At 40.2% G+C, this 22538-nt stretch overlaps 1 protein-coding gene across 1 annotated transcript in view; it reads left to right on the forward strand.

The window, feature by feature from the left end:
• The window catches only part of CD83 (CD83 molecule), a 27120-nt gene extending 4588 nt beyond the window's left edge, over nt 1-22532 (forward strand). Inside the window, exons 3-5 of the mRNA XM_069092439.1 lie at nt 17721-17952; nt 19768-19874; nt 21581-22532. Coding sequence (XP_068948540.1) covers nt 17721-17952; nt 19768-19874; nt 21581-21721 — 480 coding nt within the window. The 3' untranslated portion in view covers nt 21722-22532. The remainder of the gene's footprint in view (nt 1-17720; nt 17953-19767; nt 19875-21580) is intronic.
• Nucleotides 22533-22538: the final 6 nt, after the last annotated feature.

Raw genomic sequence — 22538 nt, forward strand, 5'->3', positions numbered from 1 at the left:
ATAGATAGATAGATAGATAGATAGATAGATAGATAGATAGATAGATAACTGGTATCTGAGGCAGGATTCAAACTCAAGTCACCATGACTTCTAATCCTTCACTCTGTCCACTAAGCCCCCTAGCTGCCATGACTAGGTAAAAGTACTACAGTAAGGTCACTTCTCAGTATAAAAATAGAAGTAATTATTTCTCATTTAGTCCTTAGTCATCTGAAATACGGCAAATATGGTTTTGATTTTCCATAATCCCTCAGCTACCTTTATTTTTGATACGTCTGTATTTTCTTCCTTAATTACTTAAGGGAGGAATCCCCCCCCCCCCTTGGAAAAAACCAAACAAACCTTAATAGCTCTGGGCTAGACAGATATGGAATTAAGCAGTCATTAAAAGAGGGGTAGATGTGAAGAGAACCTACAACCCCCTCCAAAGGGTAATCAGTAAGCAATACACAAATCCCCAAGGGTGTAATTAAAAAATACTTCATGAAATAAGTGGATGAATTTTTAGACTATAGAGTTCCAGCTGCTGTTAAGTCCGATCTTTTTGTGTTAGGTCATTTGGAATGATGTGGTAAACCTTAGTCATTAACCTTTGCCTCTTATGGGCCTTTAACTGATGCTCTAGCTGTACAGCGGTGGGTGGTTGTTTTTATAGTCTTATTCCTTGCATTATTTACTCTGCAGGAAATCTGAGGATTTCATCTTTCCTCATTTTCAGCCACCACTGAACATTGCGCTCTTTCTTTGTTGTTTGTGAAACCAGGCCATTTTAAAATCAAACTGAGTTTTATTAAAACCAACATCAACAACAACCTTTTGTGTGTTGGGATGCAAAGGAGTTATCGCTACGACAATAAACCAATCAGAGGTAGCTAAAGTGATATTTATTAGACTTTTCAATACTTCTAACAGGTTTGGGCACATCTTGCAGATGTTTGTGATTTTCCAGCCCAATAATTATATGTTTGTATTGATTGTATTTGTGCCGCAGAGAAGAAAGTGGTGTTTGTGGGAAGGGGGAGAGGGAGAAGGAAGGAGGGAAGGCCTGTGGTGAAATATGTTACTTTATGGAAGATAAAACACGTTGTAATTTTTTCTACCACTTCCTTGTAAATTGTACAAATGAAGCAGAAAGAAAGCCACAAAAAGAAGAATTTTAAGTACGTATCTGTGTGAGGTTTGTTATCACAGCTTATTTTATCTTTCAAAGCATGCTTTTTAAAAAAAATCATCTTTTTCCTCTCTATGGCTGGGTTTTGGGCAAGTGGGATAGGCAGATGCCATCTCTGAAGCTGGTTTCCATTGTTAGGCAAACTGGGCAAATTCCTGTAGAATCTCTCTATATCATGATTACCACTCTAATTACTCATAATTACAAATTCCATCAAGCATTTCTAGTCCTCTGGGCTTTGTGCAACACACAATCCCTGTCCAAATGGCATTGATTTTACCTGGGATAAAAATCAAGCCCACACAAGTTATGTTTTTATCAAATAATTTTAGTCAAAGAGCTTAAAACCCTCTATAGGCAGTGCCCAGTTAGGTTTTACAGAATCCATATGAGACTAGGAGGGATACTATTTTATTCTACTGATGGGAAAATAATTGGAGGTATAACAAAGTGAAGTTTTCAACGTATTTCCAAGATAGTGAGTCACTAGTGGAATTGCTCTCAGGCCGACATGCCCTGACTCCATTGTTCCACCCACTGGACCAGGTTTCTCCCAAATGAGAACCAGCCAAGGCCTCTTGTGTTTTCTTTTGTCTCCTTAATCCTGCTCTGGTTTTGTGAGCCTCTGCTGCTATTCTCTGTGCCTTCTTAGCGTTAATAAGAGTAAATGAACAAAAAGAAGGAGATATTAGAAATTCCTAGAAATGACTGTCCTCATATAGCAGTCAGTAGACAAAGCACTGTTCTGAGTATTGGGATATAAAGAAAGGCTTTTGTCCCTTCTGTCAAGGAGTTCACAATCTAATGGGAAGACAACACATAAAACATTTTAACTAAAAAACTGACAGAGAATAAGCAGTAGTGGTCAACATAGGCATGTGTGTGTGTGTGTATATAGTCATGTACAAATAGACTTTTGACTCTCATCACCAATTGGAGACCTCTAGGGCAGGTAGGTGAAACAGTGGATAGACCACCAGATCTGGAGTCAGGAAGAATCATCTTCCTGAGTTCAATTCTAGCCTCAGACACTTAGCTGTGTGACCCAGGGCAAATCACTTAACCCTGTTTTTCTCATTTCCCTCATCTATAAAACTATCTGGAGAAGGGAATGGCAAACCACTCCAGTATGTTTGCCAAGCAAACCCCAAGGATGGTCGCAAAGAGCTGGACATGATTGATAAATGCCTGAACAACAACAAACCTGACAAAAGGGAAGGGAAAGGAATAAGAACCGATATAGCATTTATTATAGGTCAGACACTGCGCTGATTGCTTTTAAAATATATCTCATTTGATTCTTACATAGGTGCTCTTATTATCCCCATTTTACCGTTGGGGAAACTGAGGCTAAAAGAGGTTAAGTGACTCCCTCAGGGTTACACAGCTAGTGTGTGTCTGAAGTCAAATTTGAACTCAGGTCTTCCGGACTCCAGTCCCAGCACTCTAATCCACTGTGCTACTAGCCAACTAGAATTAATATGGAAGGGAGGAGGAAGGAAGGGCATGACAGCAATATTTAAATATTTGAGGATTTGTCACATGGAAGATAAATGGAGGCTCTGGAGTGAAGAACTAGGAACAATGGATCCAAGATAAAGAGAGGCAGGTTTAGACTTGGGTTAAGGAAGGAAAAACTTCCTAATAATTAGAGCCATTTACAATTATAATGGAATTAAAGGGTTGATTTACTCTGAGAGTAAGAAGGCTATCAAGGATATTCTTTTTTTGTTTTGGAGTGGGGAAGGCAAGGCAATTGAGGTTAAGTGACTTGTCCAAGTTCACACAGCTAGAGTGTATCAAGCATCTGAGGCCTCATCTGAACTCAGGTCCTCCTGACTCTGGGGCAGGTACTCTACTCACCGAACCACCTAACCGCCCCTATCCAGGATATTCTTGTCCAGTTGTAGGTTGAACTAAGTGGGCTCTGAAGTCCCTCCTGTAAGTTAAAAGACCCAGGTTCATGCACTGGTTTTGCCTCTGAAGAAGAGCTATGTCAGTGACCTTGGGCAATCAATGGGCCTCAGCTTCCTCATCTGGAAAAGAGAGATAAGAGTCATATAACCTCACAGGTGTGATGTGATAATCAAACGAGACAATTGGTGTAGAGCACAAGCATTGCCATTAAATGTCAGCTTTTCTTATTGTAGGAGTAGCTATAATTGATGTTAGCCACAAATAGCAATGTAATCTGTTGAAGGACGTAGCTGATGCTGCAGTAATTGAGAGCTAAGAATGATGAACTGTCTACTTAGAAGCTGTGAGGATGAGGTAAAATGAAAGAGGATCTAGGAACACCCTCTGGGTCAGGGTCAGGGCTGGGTGGGGAGGGGATGCGTCACAGAACAAGTGACCTTTTCTGGAGGAGCTGTAAGGGAAGAGAAAAAGGGGAAACAATTACACACGAATGATCAGACTTGACATTATTATTATTATTAGTGTATTTATTATTATGTTTTATTATTATTTATTATACATTATTATTATATTTATTATTATTGGGTCAGCCCAATGGTCTATCCAGTCCAGCATTCTGTCCCTGCCAGTGGCATCAAGGAATGTTTTGTGTGAGAGTCTGTCTGGTCATTACCATTATTAAATGCCTACTATGTGCCAAGGGGCAAAGATAGATTTAAACCTTCTGTTTGTCTTCTTCTTATCCTGTTATGGACCTTTCAGTCATGAAATGATCTAAACATTTCTGGAACCTAGTTATATTTTCTGACTGTGTTATCTCTTGATGTGACAAGTCACAGAAGTTAGAGGGGGGCAGGGTGCACTGAAAGAGATGAGAGGTTGGGTCATATGCCATCTGCAGATCCACAGAGATGTGTTCAGTTCAGTTTGGAACTAGCAGCTGATACCTGTTAGGCCTCATTAGCATCTTGGTTGCTAGAACCACTAAATAGAGGAGATTCCTGGGCCAAACTGTGAAGTAGGAAAAATTATTCTTTAGGCTCTTCCCATATTATCTCGTTAAGTACTCTTTCCTACCATAACTGGGTACTCAGTCTCCCCTATTCTGGTGCCCTTTGTGGCCTCGTCCACTCAAACCAAATCAAGTCAAAACTTGTCTTTTACTAAGTGCCTATCATGTGTTAGGCACGGTTTGAATTATTGGGCATACAAAGAAAGGCAAATCAGTCCCTTTTCTTGAGAAGCTCACAGTCTACAGGAGGAGACATGTCTGGATAAGAGATATGCAGGATAAATTGGAATAATAGCAGAGGGAAGACATTAAGATTAAGGAGGACTGGGAAAGGCTTCTGGAAGAAAGTAGGACTTTTGCTGACTGTCGAAGGAAGCCAGAGGCAGAGATGAGGAGAAAGAGTTCTAGGCATGGGGGACAGCCAGTGAAAATGCTCAAGTCAAGAAATGGAGGGTCTTTTGCTGTTTTTAGTGAGGAGATCAATGTCACTGTATTAAAGACTAGGGAGTAAGGTATGAGAAGACTGGAAAGGCAGGAGGGATTCACCTTATAAAGGGCTTTAAAAGACAAACTCTTAAAAAACAAAACCTCATATGAATAAGCAAACAAAACATTTAAAGCACTCTCCCATGACAACCCTGTGAGGCTGGTAGTACAAAGATTATTATGCTCATTTTATAGATGAGGAAACTGAGGCTCAGAAGTGTTAAGTGGCCTAGTGGTCAGCTTATTAAGGGTCAGAGCCAAGACTTCAACTCAGACCTGTCAGATGTCAAAGCTAGTGCTATTTCTACTATCCCATGCTGCTACTTGGAGGGAGGGAGGAGTGAAGTGCCATAGTTTTAAGACCATCTATAAACTTTTACTTACCAGTTGGTATATAGGCAGCCAAGTTGTGTGCTAGGCTTGGAGTCAAGCAATCAATTAATAAACATGTAATGCCTACTACGTGCCAAGCACTTACTAGCTGTATGACCTTGGGCAAGTCACTTAACCTCTATTTGCCTCAGTTTCCCCATCTGTAAAATGAGCTGGAGAAGGAAATGGCAAACTACTTCAGTATCTTTTCCAAGAAAACCCCAAAATGGGTCATAAAGAGTTTGAAATGACTGAACAACAAGGAGAGGAGTCACACAGGATGGGTAGCACAGACAGATTGTAATCTGCATTGTTGGAGGGAATAGCAAGATTGAGGAGCTCAAAAATCCAATTATTTAAATGTTATCACATAGGGAATAATATAAAGAGAAATATTAGAATATAAGGCTGAAACACCCTTAGAGAATATCTGTGTCTAATTGCTCCCCTCATTTGGAAAATTATGCTCAGAGCAGTAACTTGCCCAAGGTCACATAGCTAGTAATTAGGGGAGTCTAGATTCAAATCCTGACCTTCTGACTCTGTGTTAGAAGTGCTTTTACACTGAGACCATATCCTGAAGGGTATTAAATGCCAACTTAGGAAGTATGGTCTTTATTCTCTAAGAAATGAGGAATTATTGAATAATTCTGAGCAGGCAATCAGGGTTAAGTGACTTGCCCAGGATCACACAGCTAGTAAGTGTCTGAGGCTGGATTTGAACTAGGATCTTTCTGATTCCAGAGCCTGTGATCTATTCATTGTGCCACCTGACTGCCCTTACTTTTCTTAGTTGAGTGTAGACTCTCCTTTTGGGGTCCTCCAGTGACATTACCCAGTGTGAGGAGAAAGCATGAGTATGGGCCCCTTCATTGAGAAAGGACTCACAGGATAGAGACTACATTCTTAGCAAGGAATAGAGGTGGCAACTCTGAACGTCACTCTTGTGTGACGCTGTCCATAAATCTCGAAAGAACCTACCTTTGTCATGCCTTTTAGAGCGCACGAGGAAGGAAGGAAGCAGCTGATAGTTATAGAACAGAAACAACTTTTTTCTATGAGGATCTGAATAAAAGGCTATAAAAGGACAAGGAGTTTCAGCGTCTCCTTTTGGTGACGCAAAACCAGTTTTCCCGTTAGCCTCAGCCAGTCCTCTCTAGGAAGGGCAGGATTTCAGGGGAGGCAGTTCTGAGGAGCAGAGCCATAGCCCTCATATGGCTCCTTTAACTGAAACTTCATCCCAGCGACCCTTTTGTGAGGTCCTGGAGGGCAAGAACTGTCTTTTGCCTTTTTCTGTATCCCCAGGGCTTTAGCACAGTCTCTGGCAAGTGTTATTCAGTCATTTTTTCAGCCATGTCTGACTCTTCATGACCCCATTTGGGGTTTTCTTGGCAGAGATACTGGAGTGGCTTGCCATTTCCTTCTCCAGTTCATTTTACAGATGAGGAAACTGAGGCAAACAGGGTTAAGTGACTTGACCAGGGCTACACAGTTAGTAAATGTCTGAGGCCAGATTTGAACACAGGAAGATGAGTTTTCCTGACTCCAGGCCTGGTACTCTATCTACTGGAACACCTAGCTGAACACTTTGCCCCCTCCCCCATCAAATAGTAGGAGCTTAATAAATACTTATTGACTGACTGACTTTTAAGCATTCTGTCAACTCTGCTCAAGCTAAAGTTGGTCTAAAAATACATTCTTAAGGGCACTGTTGCACAGTGGGTAGCATAAGGACCTCAGCATTAGGATGATCTAGGTGAATCCTGCCTCAGACACTAAGTAGCTGAATGACCTTGGGAAAAGAATTCCGTCTCCTTTAGCCTCAGTCTATTCATCTGTAAAATAGGTGTGATAATAGTAACACCTACTTCATGGGGATGTTGGGAAAAATCAAGGTGATATATGTGTAATCTTTGGAAAACCTTGAGTAACACATAAATGTGAGCTAGGGTTTTAGATTCAGTAGCTGAAAGGACTTTAGAGGTCATGGACTTTTATAGGGGAAGAAATTGAGACCCAGAGATGTGAAGTGAGGTCTGTGTGAGGCAGGGTGCAAACTCAGACTGTCTTGACCGCAAAGCCAGTACCCCACTCACTACATTATGTTGCTTCTTGTTTTTTTATACTATCAGTACTTAAAGAGAAGCTTGGGGATGGTGTTGGTAACACTGTGGTGCAGGTCATAACACAGGATGGAAAGGTGGAGGGCCCAGAATGTGGTGGCCTTTGTAGACCCCAAATGTATTTTCCAAATATTCTATGACATGATAATTCTTCAGATATCCCTGTCCTTCCCCTTCAAGAAACCAGGTGGACTGTGGGATGGCTGGTGCAGTTCTAACAATGTAGGTGCAGACTGGGAAAATATGGCGGAAGTTGAAGGGAACAGGAAGGGCAAAGGCATTTCAAGATGATTTAGAACTGGTCCTGGTAGGGGCAGATGCTCCCATTGAGACTGTGGGCCTCTTGTGTGGTCACTATTGGCATAGAGATTTGCTGGATGGAAGCCAAAAGTCCTGAGTCAACTCAGGGCTCTCTCCTTTCTTTTCTTGAATGGATAGGAAAGCCTAGGAAAGTCTAGAACCAATCTGGAGTTGGAAATTCCATGGTGTTGACCCTTACAGGTTCCCTAGATGCCAATGTATCTACCCATACGCTGGTGCTGATGGTCCTGATATGAAAGGAGAGTAGTGGTTGTTGCTGTAATATTTAAAAGTCATCAAGTGCTTCTCTTCAATGGCTTATGTGAAAAAGACCTGCTTCCACTTGGGGGGAAAAGACTGTGAATTTAGATGCATCCTCAAGAGTTATGTTGACAATCATTTATCAAACATTGACCATGTGTTAGACACCATTCTAAGACCTGGAGAAAGAAAGTAAGGCAAAAACAGTACCTACGTTCAGGGAGCTACAGGAGCTGCCTTTTTTCCTTTGGTTTTTCTGGCTAGATTTCTTTCTCAAAGACCAAGTCTTAAACCCAGTTGCCCCTGGGGCTCATAGATTGCTAACCTCCTAGCACAGAGTGAATGTAAATACTACATAGTAACTGTTTCTCTTTTGGAGGATCTTCCTCTCCCAGTTTGAGGAGAAAGTGAGGCTGGTGACTTTGCACAGCCGTCCGTCACTCAAATCAAAGTCAACTGCAAGTCATTTCCCTGATGCCATGGTCCTCTTTGAAAACAAAGGACAAACACAATATTTTAATAGGAGAAAATAGTACATAAAAGGGAGCTGATAAGTGGAGAGGGGCAGAGAGGGGCAAAGAGGGGAAAGTGGTGAATTCTTGTGAATCAGAAATGGAAGTGGGAGAGGAATGAAAGATGGCCCTTCCTCAAAATGCAGGCTCTAGAAAGAACTTATCAATGGAAGGGATGGAGAGAACTTCCAGGGTGGGCAGGCAAATGAGACAAGTTGGCAAAGTCCAGAGAGTCAGAAGTGAACCCTCACCAGAAAGGGGCTGGAGGAATCTGTGCCAAAATATAAATGTGGGACCTCAAGTATTTCAAGAGATCAGCTAGGTGGCAAAATGGATAGAATGCTGGGCCTGGAGTCAGGAAGACATCTTCCTGAGTTCAAATCTGGCATCAGATACTTACTAGCTGTGTGACCCTGGGCAAGACACTTAACCCTGTTTGCTTCAGTTTCCTCATCTGTAAAATGAGCTGGACAAGGAAATAGTGAAGCACTCCAGGATCTTTGCCAAGGAAACCCCAAATGGGGCCAGTTAGGTGATGCAGTGGATAGAGCATCAGTCCTGGAGTCAGAAGGACCTGAGTTCAAATCCTGTTTCAGACACTTCCTAGCTGTGTGATCCTGGGCAAGTCACTTAACTCTGTTTGCCTCAGTTTCCTCATCCGTAAAATGATCTGGAGAAGGAAATGGCAAACCACTCCAGTGTTGTTGCCAAGAAAACCCCAAATGGGATCACAAAGAATTGGCCACAACTGAAATAATTGAACAACAACAAATGAAGTTGACCATATCCCAATTTTTATAATAGTCATCAGTGTGCACTTGTATCTACAATGCTTAATGCAGTATTTTGTGCATGAAAGTCCAGTTTATCATGAAGAGATTATATGAACTAGAAGAGTCTCAAGTGAGGATGAAAATGTTGATTCCTGGTTGCTGAATTAAAAAAAAAGATTTAAAAATTTAATTTAAAGATTTAATAGCACACCTACTATGTGTGAGGCCCTGTGCAAAGGCCCCACTTCATTCCTTGGTCATTTAAAATCTATTAAGATGAATCATTCAGTGACACCTGTAAATCTAGCCCTGTCAATTAGACCTAGTAAATTTCAAGGAAGAAAATCATTTTTCTAATAAAACTACCCTGAGAAGAAAAAAAAAAGAAACCCATGTTAATGCTAATACATTCTACCTTCATTATGACATCAGCCTGGGAGCCAAACCATTTTGCATGTAATAAAGAGTTGTTTTTATGATGAATGGGGATTATATTGGCAATTTAATTGAGTTAGAAGCCAAGGTACATGAGGGTTCGTGCACAAAGCTTGCAATAAAAGGAAGCTATTTGATAAGATTGAAAAGCACCAGGTTAATTTAATACCAATTCCATGCTTTTAAATATATTTTACCAAATTATTAGATGAAATATAGGGAAAACACATACACACATATATTTTGTCCTGATCTGTGATCTCACAAGCTCAGCTTTACACATGTACTACAACCTAGGATCTCAGCTTTTGTTGTTCAATCATTTCAGTAGAGTCCAACTCTCCATGACCCCATTTGGTGTTTTCTTGGCAATGAAACTGGAGTGGTTTGCTATTTCCTTCTCCTACTCATTTTATAGATGAGGAACTGAAGCAATCGGGGTTAAATGACTTGCCCAGGGTCACACAACTAGTAAGTGTCTACGGTAGGATTTGAACTCAGGAAGATGAGTCTTGGTGACTCCAGGCCCAGCACTGTATTCATTGTGTTACCTTAAATCTTAGCATAGAGAAATTAACTGAGTTGTCCAGAGATACATAGCCAGCATATGTAGAAGCAATACTTGAATGTAGGTCTTTCTGACTACAAGATTGGTTCTCTATCCACTATACCATAGTGCCTTTATATCCATATTCATTTATACTCCTGTTATCTTTGAAGAAATGGAAGGGGAAAACGCTGCTCCCGGTTAGGGACTAGAACTAAATGAAATGTTGGTGTGATTGGGATTTGGTGTTAACAGTTTTCCAATATTCATGCAAAGATGTTTCAAATGAGTTCTTTTATTTGAAAATTCTTTTGTGTGGTTTACAATTCAATTAAAAAGAAAGAGGAATATATCTGTGGACTTTGGTTTGGTATTCAGTGTGGTTCATGGTCTGGTTTAGTCCAAATGCCTGCCCCAGTTGAAGATGCCTGCCCTGTTTAGTCAAATTAGTGGCCTCAGAAGTAGTCAAAAGAGAAGTCATTGATGTCTCTTGCTTTGATCTATTGTAGTTCAGTTGAGGAGTGAAACTGCTGACTGAAAGCTATTATGGAGAGAACTGGGATAAGTAAATACTATCGAGAAGAATTGGGCTGTTCTGAGTGATTAGTGTCCCAGTTGTGGTCTAGCCTTTAAAAAATTAGCTGGTTGAAAAGTGCTTCGAAGCTTTTCTCATCAACAGCTTTTCTTTTGCTGTGAATGAATCAGATGGGTTTTTATTGTTAGAAATTACTGTTTCCTAAAATGCTCTAAAAGGGAGCAACGCTACATACATACATACCATTTGATGTTGCCCTTAGTTGATCTTTGTGTCCAATTTCCAGGTTAATAAGAAATTTGCAAAATAGGAAAGTGGAGGATCATTTCTTCTCTCTCATTCTGTTTTTTCCCCCAACTGTTCTTGAACTCAGTACTCTTACTCCTTCCTCCTTGGGTTGCCAATCAGCTTAGGTGAACAGTGCTCCTAATAGCACTTACCACACCATCTCTTAAGGCCCTATTCAGAATTTTTCCCTATGAAATTTCCCATGTGTGCCACACAACCCATTTGGAGTAGGAACCATTAATATAAAATTTACAATCATCTTTAAGGGTTTCTTTTCAGAGGGAATTGGTCACAAGAATAGGAACAGTTGTGATGGCTGAAAAGGAACAGAATCTGCTTATGAGCATAAATTGAAATGTCAAAGATCCTGAAAACAAATTTAATGCTGAAAGACACTTCAAAGGTGTCAAACTCATAGCCAAACCCACACAATTCCCAAGTGCACCTACCCACCACAAACCCAGATTAAAATGCAATTGGGAAAAGTTTGACAAAATAAGTGATACTTCCCAACCCCAACTCTCCATGTCAATAATTTGACTGACAAAGCAGGCAAAAGAGGGGAGAGGGGATAAAAAGAGTCCCTTCCAACTTACCTTTGTACTCTGAGCATGACATTTAAATGTCATGCCATTTTGTGTCCCTCAAACAACTTAGGGTAAGCTGTTTCACTGCCAACTTAGCCCAGCTTGATTCTGATTAATTTACCAACTGCTTCAATTCCCTGGAATATCAAAGGCAAGGGGCCCCAAACTCTCTGGAAACATGGAACTTTCCAACAAATAGTAACTGCGGTGTTCTGCTCAAATCAACTGTTTGACTAGACATATGACACCATTCTTTGCTGGCACTAAAGTAGGATTCTTCTAGTTGTAGGGCTTTGGATTGAGGAGAAGAAGTGTGGGAAACATGGGATTTTGAGACAGAAGGGACCTGTTGCTCAACAGCCTCATTTTGCCAATGAGGTAAGTGAGACTAAGTTCATCCAGGTCAGCAAATACCAGGGCCAAGGATTTGAATTCCAGTCCTCTAACTCAAAACCAGACCTCACTACTTTTGTTACTTCCCTTTCTTCTGGGCAGGACCTTGTAGGCAGCTAATAAGCTGTTGTTGCACTGAATTGATTGCATTGCTTTGAATTCGCTTCCTTTCCTTTCATCCTTCCCATCCACCACTAAAAATGGCCAGTGGCATTTGGAAGACTTTTCCAATGGCCCATGGAAATGTGACCATAAAAACAAACCAATTTTCGTTGTTCCTGAATTTTTAAAAATGAGTTATCTCATGAAGCTAGGCAGAAGGACGCTGCCGGCAGGTCTCTGATCATGGGCAAGATTCTTGCTTCAGTAATTCCCAGCAGCCAGCATGATAATGAAGCCATTTTTATGTAAATGAACTCAATGGTTTATATTTTTGCTTCCTCCAGTGGGATGTTCTGTTTGTCTCCTGAATTCCAGATGAACAGTTGGGAATTAGAGAGATGGGTGGACAGGAGCCATACACTCCCACCCTGCATACCCTTTCTCCCTCTCTCCCAACCTCCCCTTCCCCCAGCAGAAAACCAGGTGTAGATAACATGAAAGTTCCTGTCATTCATCCAAGTTTTTGTCATTTCAGATGCAGGAGTTTCTGTCGAAATATAGTCCCGCTGAAATTCAGTGGAAACAAATCTGGGCTGAACACATTTTAAGGTTAATTAAGAGAGGAGAAGCAGGATGTTGCCCCAGTGTGGGGACTGTAGCTGCCCATTGTCTCTTGCACTAATACCTGTGGTGCCTGGGCAGAATTAATTAGTTAAACTGGCAGCAGCTGAACAGTTGTAGCATCACCTGGAGGAGACTTGGCATGAATTAGTGCTGGATTATCCCTGGAGCCTGACCTGTTAAATGCCCTGTCTAGCAAGTGTAAGCATGTGTCTGCCAAGATGCTGGGGGCGTGTGTGGGAGGGAGAGGGGGAGCCTGGAGGGGGCAGGGCCAGGGCATATGATGAGGCAGCATTTCGTGTTTTAATTAGATTTGAAAAGCTCAAGTTTGTGCTAACCCAGATATGTGTTTAAGAAACTGTCTGACTTCTGTCTTTGCTTTAATCTGCATACTTAATTGATCTCCCTCCTCTTCCTAATATCTGTTAGACCACATGTTCTTTACCTTTCTCCAGCAGGGCTCTAATAATTATTTAGGAAGGGATCCTTCAACACCTAAAAGATGGCCAAGAAAATTAATTCCCTCTAATAGACTAGTTCTCGGAAAGACTGTGCAGGTTAGGGCTCCAAGTGAATCTTGAGGAAGGAATGTTCAGGCTACCACCAGAGGTCTCTGTAGCCTCATGGAGAATGACTACTAGACAGACCTGAATGGGATGGAGGGATGGAAACTTCGGCTTTCCACTGATCTGGTAAACTCCCAGATTAATAAAGGAGTAATAGTAATGGAAAGAAACTGTGTTTTCTTCTCCAGGGGAGGTATCATGAGGACCTCACAAGCTGTTCCCTCAATTTCCTGTCTGTGTGCCTTAGTATTTATTATTTTTCTTAAAAGCAAAGGGGTGGGGGAAAGTTCCCTTTATAAGCTAGACTTCACGGTAAAGAGACTGGGAACTTGCATTTTAGAACAAAGGGAGTGGCAACAAAATCATTTCATTGATCATGTCTGTATTCATGAAATGCTTCTTGGCTTCAGGCACAAACAGTATAATTTGCCATAAATGTCAGCACTTCCTCTTGGTCACTGCTGTACCCCCAGCTGTCCAAGCATTGCCCTGTTGAAGGGTCTGTCTACAAGTGATAATTTGCCTTACCATTTTCAGGATTCATGTTTAGAAAGCTTGAAAATTATGTGAAATCAGTAGGATCAGGTGGTAACAACTTTTTCAGATAAGAAAAAAGTCAGAATTGGTGATGGGATTAGGCGTGGGGTGGTGAATGGTATTTCCTAACCTCTGCATATAGGGGAAGATGGAAAGGAGCCCTCCACTCTACTTAAAAAACTGACCAGTCAAGTCAGTGAAGGAAAAATCTATCACAGAAAAGTTATGTGGTTTAGTAATTGAAATACCACTGGTCTTGGAGTCAGAAGTTGAAGATTCAAATTCTGCTTCTGACACTTGGTTAGGTGACTATAGTCAAGTCACTAAAGTTCTGAGAGCCTCAGTTTACTAATTTGTAAAATGGAGGAGTTGGAATTATCCAGAATCCCAGAGCACTGAAGCTCAAACATGCAAAGAGCCTCCTACCAGACTGATGATGCAGAATTAGGTGCAGAATGTGACTTACATTTTTGGACATAGCCAGTGTGGGAATTTGCTTCGCTGAACTATGCATATCTGTAATAAGGGCTGGTTTTCTTTTTTATAGTTCATTTATAGGGAGTAGGGAAGTAGAATGGAGAGATAATTAAAGCTTGTAAAAAATAAAATAAGATGAAAGGCTTGGACTAAATGACCTTCAAGTTCCCCTTGCAGCCCAACATTCTGACTGTTTGCCTAATTCAGTTGACTTGATCTGTCATGGGTACTGTGTTTTCGGAAGATAACTCTCTTTGTACTTGTGTAGTATGACATAAAAAATTAGGGACTTGACTAATAACAGACCTAAAAAGGAGGTTCCATTCTTATTTTTCTTCTCCCTCTGGTAGAGTTCAGGACATACTTTATGACTTCATGGGTGGTTGCAAGAAGAGACCCTTTAAAGGATCTTTATGGGCTGACTCTTATTCATTCTCTAGTGATGACCTGTGTGTTTAATTGGCTCACTTGGTGTGGATCTACCATTTTGCAAAAGACATTTTTCCCAAGCACTCTATATGAATCTCTAATGTCTTATTGGAGGACTTTTCCATGCACTAAAATTCTGTGATTCTATGAATAATAAATGAGTATCTGATGAATGGATGGAGAGGTATTTGAAAGGAAACATTACATTTTATTCAGAGAAAAGAAGTACTATCTATGTAAGGAGAACAGACTAAATCCATGCTAACATCATTATTGCCAATAGCAAACATTTATTGAAAGAACTACTTTGTACAGGACACTGTGTCACATTCTCAACTTGCAAAGAGGTATGTCATCTCTACCTTCAATATTGAATTAGTTTTATTCTTATTAATTATCTAATTGGAAAACTAAGACTTATTGTTGTTGACTTTCCATCCACTCTTAGAGATCTAGCTCAAAGGTCATCTCCTTCATGAAGCCTTTCCCAATACTTCTGGGTGAAAAGAATATCTTTCTCCTCTGATCTCATGGGACTCTAGCTAGATGTCGCAATGGATAGAGTGCCAGCCCTGGACCCAGGAAGAAGTGAGCTGTGTGACCCTGGACAAGTCACTTAGCCCTATTTACCTCAGTTTCCTCATCTGTAAAATGAGCTATAGAAGGAAATGGCAAACCACTCCAATATCTTTGCCAGTTGGGGTCACGAAGAGTTGGACATGAGTGAACAAAAAGTATTATATTTATCTATGTATATCTTAATCTTCCACTAGATTATAAACTCCATGAGAATGGGAGCTGTATCTTAGTTATTTTATACCTGCCTCAGTGCCTAGAATATATTGCTGTAGTAGGTACTTAATGTCTGTTGAATGAATGAAGGAAAAAAGAATAAATCTATAAAAAATTAAAGATAGAAGGTAACGTATGGTAAGTGCCAGATGGATGGAAGAAATATGGTAGAACATTGGACCTAAAATATAATACCTGGGTTCTACTGCTGCCTCTGTAGCTTTCAGCAAATAGTTTCATTCCTCTGGGACTTCGTTTCCTCACGTGTAAGATTAGACATTTCGACTAGATCATCTCTGAAGTACCTTCTGTTCTAGCCCTCTGGGATACTTTGTGCTAGGCTGTCATCATTATTGGTGTTGCAGTTGTCATCGTTGGTCCTTTTTTTGGATAATTAATGTTTATTTTTAAATGTTTATTAATTAATAATTAATTTTGGGTAATTAATGTCGACGCCTGCATGAATTGGATTTAAGTGAGGCAGTGCTAGGCAAAGAGAACTCAAAAGAGGAATAAAGAGGGAGTCAGTGAAGACAGTGAAGGAGGTGGGCTCAAACTGGACCTTGAAGGCTGGCAAGGACTTAGGGCATTTTAGGTGGGTGAAACAATATCAATAAAGACTAAGAAGTAAGAATGCTCATGGTGTCTATTGGGAGGGTGAATAGATCAGTTAGACAGTTTATCTATAGGGGTAGTGGAAGTAAGGTTAAAAGATATTGTGGAGGGCCTGGAAGGTCACATCAAGGACGTTGTACTGTTAGTCTGTTGGCAATGAGGAATTATTGAAAGTGCTTGATCAGGGAGAGATATCTTAGGAAGTGATATCTTAGGAAGAATAAAATAAATTTAAGTTATGCTCATGAAATTCAATGAATGTGATCGATCTTATACCTATAGATGGAGTAGGCTGCCACCTAGTGATGGAACCTAGTGATTTTCCTCCTTGCACAGAATTGCCTATCACTAAAACCTGAAATTCTACCATTAGAGATTCATTCTTTTGGGGATGAATCTGCTATAGAATTGTCCCTTGTTAAAATGAGAATGCCCTTAAAAGGGGCAACATATTAAGTCTTTTAATTAGCTATTTACACCTTTATGTAAATTTAGTTATAAGTATCTTTCTGATACCTCACTGAGCTAGATCTAACAGGCCTGGGAGGTTGTGGGGTGAGGAGAGGGAAGAACCCAGAGGACTGGGAGTGAAAGCAGTTCCTCAGGGAAAAGTAGGGGAGATGAGGAAGTAACGAAATCAGTTCACTTCTTTGTAGACTTGATAGTAAAATTGAGTCTCCAGCAGCATCCTTCAACCTAATATTTAAGTTTTGGTGCTTAAAAAAAAAAGACTCTTGGGGTTATGTGTCTCTTTTTTGTACCTCCTAGAAGCCTGCACCTAGAAATTTGGGACTTACTTAATTACAAGTACATGTATTATGTTTTTTGTTTATTCATTTTTTAGTTGTATCTGACTCTTTATGACCCCATTTTGGGTTTTTAGTGTCTAGTACTAGGCCATGTGGCTTTGAAGCTGCAGTTCCCCACCCCTGATATATAGCAGTGTGGTTTAGTGTGAATAATGTGTTGGACACACAGTCAGGAGACCTGGGTTTGAATGTGGTCTCAGACTAGCTGTATGATCACGGTCAAAGCATCAGTTTCAAATGGAATTAATAATACTGTTCTATTTAACTTTGCAGAGTAGCTGTAAGGAAGATGCTTTGCATACTTTCATAAGCTATAGAAAGGTGTGCTATTATTATATTAACTTTGGCCAAGAAGCCTCTCAATTGAAGAATCCTCCAGGAAAGGAAGGAGGCCTGTCTCCAATGAGTTTTTCATTTTTTGTTAAACAATGGGTCCAGGGCCCTTTATGATACTTTTGCTGATGAGCCCAGATTTTCAATTCATACCAGTATAAGGAGCACCAGTAAGGAATCAAGAATCTGGAAAAGTCTTTTATTTTACAATCGAATTGGCAGTTTTTCATCATCTTGGATTTGTGCACTGTTGTGGTAAATCAAGAAATTATGTATCATGCATTACGGCCCATTGAATGTCAGCAACCCAAATTTGTCCGGGCCTCAGCAGTTTTCTTACTCCAAAGTAGATATTTTATTAAGTGTATATATAATGTTTTTTTTTTCTTTCTTAAAGTCAATGTTTTCTTTAAAAACAAGATTAATATTGCTTCTTTGAACAGTTTATACATACAACTTTGGTATTTGGGTTCAGGGTTTGTAGTTCTTGGTCTGTAAAATGCAGTGCTATAATAAGGTAGTAGATAGAGCATTGATTTTTGGCCCTGGTCAAAACCCTGGTCAGGGTTCTAGTCCTGGCTGAAGCATGGGCTAGATGTCTAACCTTGGTGCAAATCGCCTCCCTCCTGTAAGTCTCAGTTTTCTATTAAATGAGGAGGGTAGACTAGATGAATCCTAAGATCATGTCCAGAGATGAAATTCAATGAGTCTATTATTCTTTTTACAGATTAATGAACAAAGTGGAGAGTTGACCAAGATGCTGGGGATGAACCTAAGCCTTAATGAACAATTCCTTGATCAGAAAGAGACAAATAGCTCATCAGAGGCCTGTCCTTCAGAAAAGTGTTCCCTAAAGATCGAGAATGTGACCTGTCAGCATGTTGGGACTTACAGATGTACTTTGTGGGCACCAGGAGAAGAAAACAGCCCAAGTGACACAGTTGAACTGAAAGTGGCAGGTATGTAACTTATTGCAAATTGTTATATTTGTCATAATCAACACTTGCTGTAAAAGCACTGTGTGGACAACATTCTACTACATATTAACTAGGTTACAGTAGCTGAATCCAAGAAAAGACATGGTTATCAATTCAAGGAATTTTCCCTTCATAAGATATACTGATTTTATTCTGGTTAAGGAAATGTTTGGAGATGATGTTCCTACCTTAAAGTGAGCTCATCAAATAATATAAGTTTAGAGCTAGAAGAGACTTCTGTGATCATCTAACTGCTAAGGTCCTTTCCCATCTTCAAATCTATATTCTTATGTGCCCAGGGTCCCATGTGTACTAAGTAACAGGATTTGGACCCTTTTCATCTGACTTAGTTTTTTTCCCATTATACCACATTGCTTTATTGGGTGTGACTATGGCAACTCCTTAGCTTTATTTCATGGAATATCTCCAACCAAGCACCTAATTCTCCCAACAATAAATCGTTAACTTTTTTTTTTAGCCAAAATTATTATTTCATTGATATCAGCAGCTTCTGGTGAGGAAATCCCTTTAGCAATAGGAAAGAGCACCTTCTTGGATGTATAATCTTTAAGAATTGCCTAGATCACAGTGAGGTCACACAATCAATATGTATCTGAGATGGGAATCTCACTTAACTAATTAAATTAATTTCAAATGATTATAGTTTACCAGCTAGTATGAGGACGACTCAATCAGAGTGTATCAGAGTAGAATAAAAATACCAATGTAGGAAATAATAAAAGGAAATACTGGTCTGGGAGCGAAGACATTTTCTAGTCCCAGTTCTGCCCCTTGTTGGTTTTACTAATTATGCGTCTTACTAGCTTCCCAAATAATTCTAACCAAGTTAATGTTTTCCTGGGCCAATTTATTCTGCCATCTCTAACTCACAAAGGGAATGGTATTTTTTTCCCATCTCCCTTCCCTCAACACCTAGCCCAGGGATTTTAGCTGAGATTTGAGCTCTATCAACAAGGTCACTCTTGACTACCTGGAAAGCTTCCTTACTGATAGCAAGCTCTTAGTGCTTTAATTGCAGGGCAGCTAGGGGCTTAGAGGATAGAGCAGAGGGCCTAGAATTAGGAGGACCTGAATTCAAATTTGACCTCAGACACTAGCTGTGTGACCCTGGGCAAGTCACTTAACTCCGTTTGCTTAAGTTTCCTCATCTTTAAAATGAGCTGGAGAAGGAAATGGCACAGCACTCCAATATATCTGCCAAGAAAATCCCAAATGAGGTCATGAAGAGTCAGACATGACTAAACAACAACAGTGCTTTAACTACTCCTTGCTCATTTAACTGTCCAACTAAGCAACTGTCAGCTCATCAGGTTCCTCCCCAATGGGATGAGTGAGTGTAACAGAATGTGAAAGCTGGAAGGGACTTAGAGGTCATTTAATCTAACCATGATATTGAAAACCCAGAGATGACTAATTACTTTCCTACAGTTCCATAGCTAGAAATAGCAGACCTAGAATTTGAACAAAGGGCACAACATTGAAAGGGCAGAAATGGTGTATCATCCCAAAGGCAGTAAGTAGCAGATCCAGGATCTGAACCACGATTTATAGTGCTGTTTAAAACATAGCACCCTGCCTTCCCTATAGCCATTAGTCTCTTCTTTGCTTTACATGTGATAGCCAAAGATCATGGTGCTGATGTAAAGGCAGGAACAGAAATGGCAGAGAAGTAAATTCTTTTTTAGATTGGGAACAATGTACTTGAGATAGTAATAGCCCATTTACTGGATGTAAAAACAAAATCCTGAACAGACAATTTATGCTTTTCATTTTAAGGCTGTACCACAGAGCCCAGCGGTGACAAGTTAAAGAAATACCGAGCTGAAGTTCTCTTACTGTTATTTCTTGCGATGTTTTATGTATTTCTCATCATTTTTACCTGTGTAAGTATCTTTTTTAACAAGTTCAATTCCTTTCAGCACACATTTATTAAGTGCTGATGATGGTCAAGTCATTGTGCCAAGGGCTGAGAATAGAAACATCTGTTAGTCTTTAAAGAAAAAAAATAAAAAAAAAAAAACCCCAAAGATAATTTGGGAGGTATTCATTTAATTATGGCTTAACAGCATGAGCAAAAGAGTTGTTGGGGGAAGTGTTAAAATAAACTAATGCTCGCGTGCGTGCGTGCGTGCGTGTGTGTGTGTGTGTGTGTGTGTGTGTGTGTGTGTCCCTGAACCTGTGATTGCACTAATGTATAGAACTCCAGGTGTGAAAACTCCTTTCACCAATGAAGAAAGGAGATTCATCCCTAACATTCCTAGTGAATTGCCTGGGGGCACTGAGGGATTACGCATTTACAAATCCATGACCACCCAGCAAGTATCCATCAAAGGCAGGACCTTACCCCAAGTCTTTCTGACACCAAAACTGGCCCCCTACACCCCACACTGTGCTGCATCTCTGTTCTCTAATAAACACTAGAAATGGTATATTTCTACTTTCATTCTGAATACTTTGAAGTACATGGAGCTTGAAAATAATTTCAGGAAATTTAGCTCAGATGTTATTGTGATGATAAAATGAAATCATGTATTTGATTATGCTTTGAAACAAAGCCAAAGATTATTGGACACATTCAAAATAGTTTGTAATTACATTAGTAATTACTAACTCTTAGTAATCATAGTCACAGCTCTAGGAAAGTCTGTCTTATTCAAAGGATCAAATATTTGTTGGATGCCTACTATTTTCTAACCATTGTTGGGGAGAAAAAGCAGCATGTGAGATATAGTCAGTCTTTATGAACCCCCAGGAGCCTAAAGTCTAGTAGGGGGAAACAATGCATAAACACATAAAAAAGATAAATCCTTCTACAAGAAAGGCAGCACATGAGAAGAAAGCAATGTCTTCACTATTTTGCATGTGGCGCACATGTGTGTATATGTGTATGTGTATGGATTCCCTTCTATTACTGTTACTCAGAAAATGAATTTCAAGAGGGACATAATCTAAAGAAACTCATGTTACCAGTTTGGAAGAGGTTCACCACTCCCAGGGCAGCGGTGACAGTCCAAAAGGATGGCAGTGGGGAGGAAAAGGAACCAGGTCTTAATGAACTTTATTTAATGAAGAGATTACACAAGAGTTGTCTTGCTGCTCCATGAAGGCCACAGGTGTGAACTCAGTGATTTGGCTTTTGAGGGATAATAAAGCCCTTTACTGCTTCTGCAGGTCTTATGTCATTCATCACTGAAAGGTTTGAGCCTTAAGATGATGAAGCAATCCTCCTACTGACCACAAGCATCGACTCTTCCTGCTTGGTGGCCAGTAAGGGGCTTTGTCATTCTCAAAATGCCCAACAGCTGAGCTAGCACACATAGTCCTCTGGAAACAGGTAGGAAAGGCCTGGATAACCCCTTCATCCCCCAATCACATATTTGCCACAGGCTCAGCAAATGTTTGTTGAAACTATAATTGAATACATAAGTCTTTTCCTCTTGGGCCACATGGTGAGCTTCCTTCCCAGGAAGGAATTATCTAGCCACCATCATGAATTAACATTTTAATTCTATTGCTAACTAGACTATTTTCATTTCTCATTTCTATTACTCCTTTTATTTATTCTCTCTCCTCTTTTTTTTTTTTTAAGAAATTTGCAAGAATACAGAACATATTTCCAGATATCAGCAAACAAGGCACGGAACGAACTTTTCTCCATGTCCCCTTCCAAAATAAGAAAGGTGTTCAACAGATGGGTCCAACAACAGTTCAGAAGATAGACTTGGTCTGAGCTTTCCTTCCATGGGCTGTTTTTAGAACACCAACCTTTCGTGGTTCTTTGGTTAGCCAAAAGAACGAAGACACTCTGTGCCCCTGTGAAGGGGGCAGCATCACAAGGATCACCATTCTTAAGATGACTGAAAATGGGTCTACAGTGCCCATCTAGAACATGCCTTAGGATGGACCAACTCATTGTTCATATAGTTTTGAGCCTCTGATGCAGAGTTTTGGAAATATGGAAGCATCATCTCTCAGGATGATGATCCCTACTACCAACATCTCCTTAAGGATCCCCATTCAGCTGTGTACTCTGCTCATTGGTCATCCATGTGAAAACTTCTTTTGGAGAAGGTGAATACTAACCTAAGGAATTCTTTCAGTTAACATGGCAGCTATTCTCAGTGAGATATTGTTGAAGAAATATCTTCATGAAAAATGAATGTATGAGACTCACTCTTGCTTGGGATTCAGAGACTTGATTCCCTAAGGGCAGACAGCTATCTTCCCATATCTCAGAGGGATCTCTTGGAAGCTGCTTGAATCTAGCACAGATGTTTCCTATATTGGAGAAGACTGACAGGTCCCACTATGAGGTGGTGGGAAATGGCTAGTAAATAACTCCCTGGCTTGAAGGCCCTGCCATTATGTGTATTATGTGTACATTGAAATAACAGGTCAATGAACCAATTCTCAGCAATGCCTTTTCATTAGGGAAAGGCATTTGCAAGGCAAATGTGAACAAAGATGTTGTGTTGGAAGAACACATGTCCTATAGGGAATACACACACACACACACACACACACACACACACACACACACACACACA

The sequence above is a fragment of the Petaurus breviceps genome, unplaced genomic scaffold, assembly GCF_028583685.1.
Source record: "Petaurus breviceps papuanus isolate PSGF00001 unplaced genomic scaffold, PetGlider_PUasm1.0 190, whole genome shotgun sequence".
In the NCBI taxonomy this organism is placed as follows: Eukaryota; Metazoa; Chordata; class Mammalia; order Diprotodontia; family Petauridae; genus Petaurus; species Petaurus breviceps.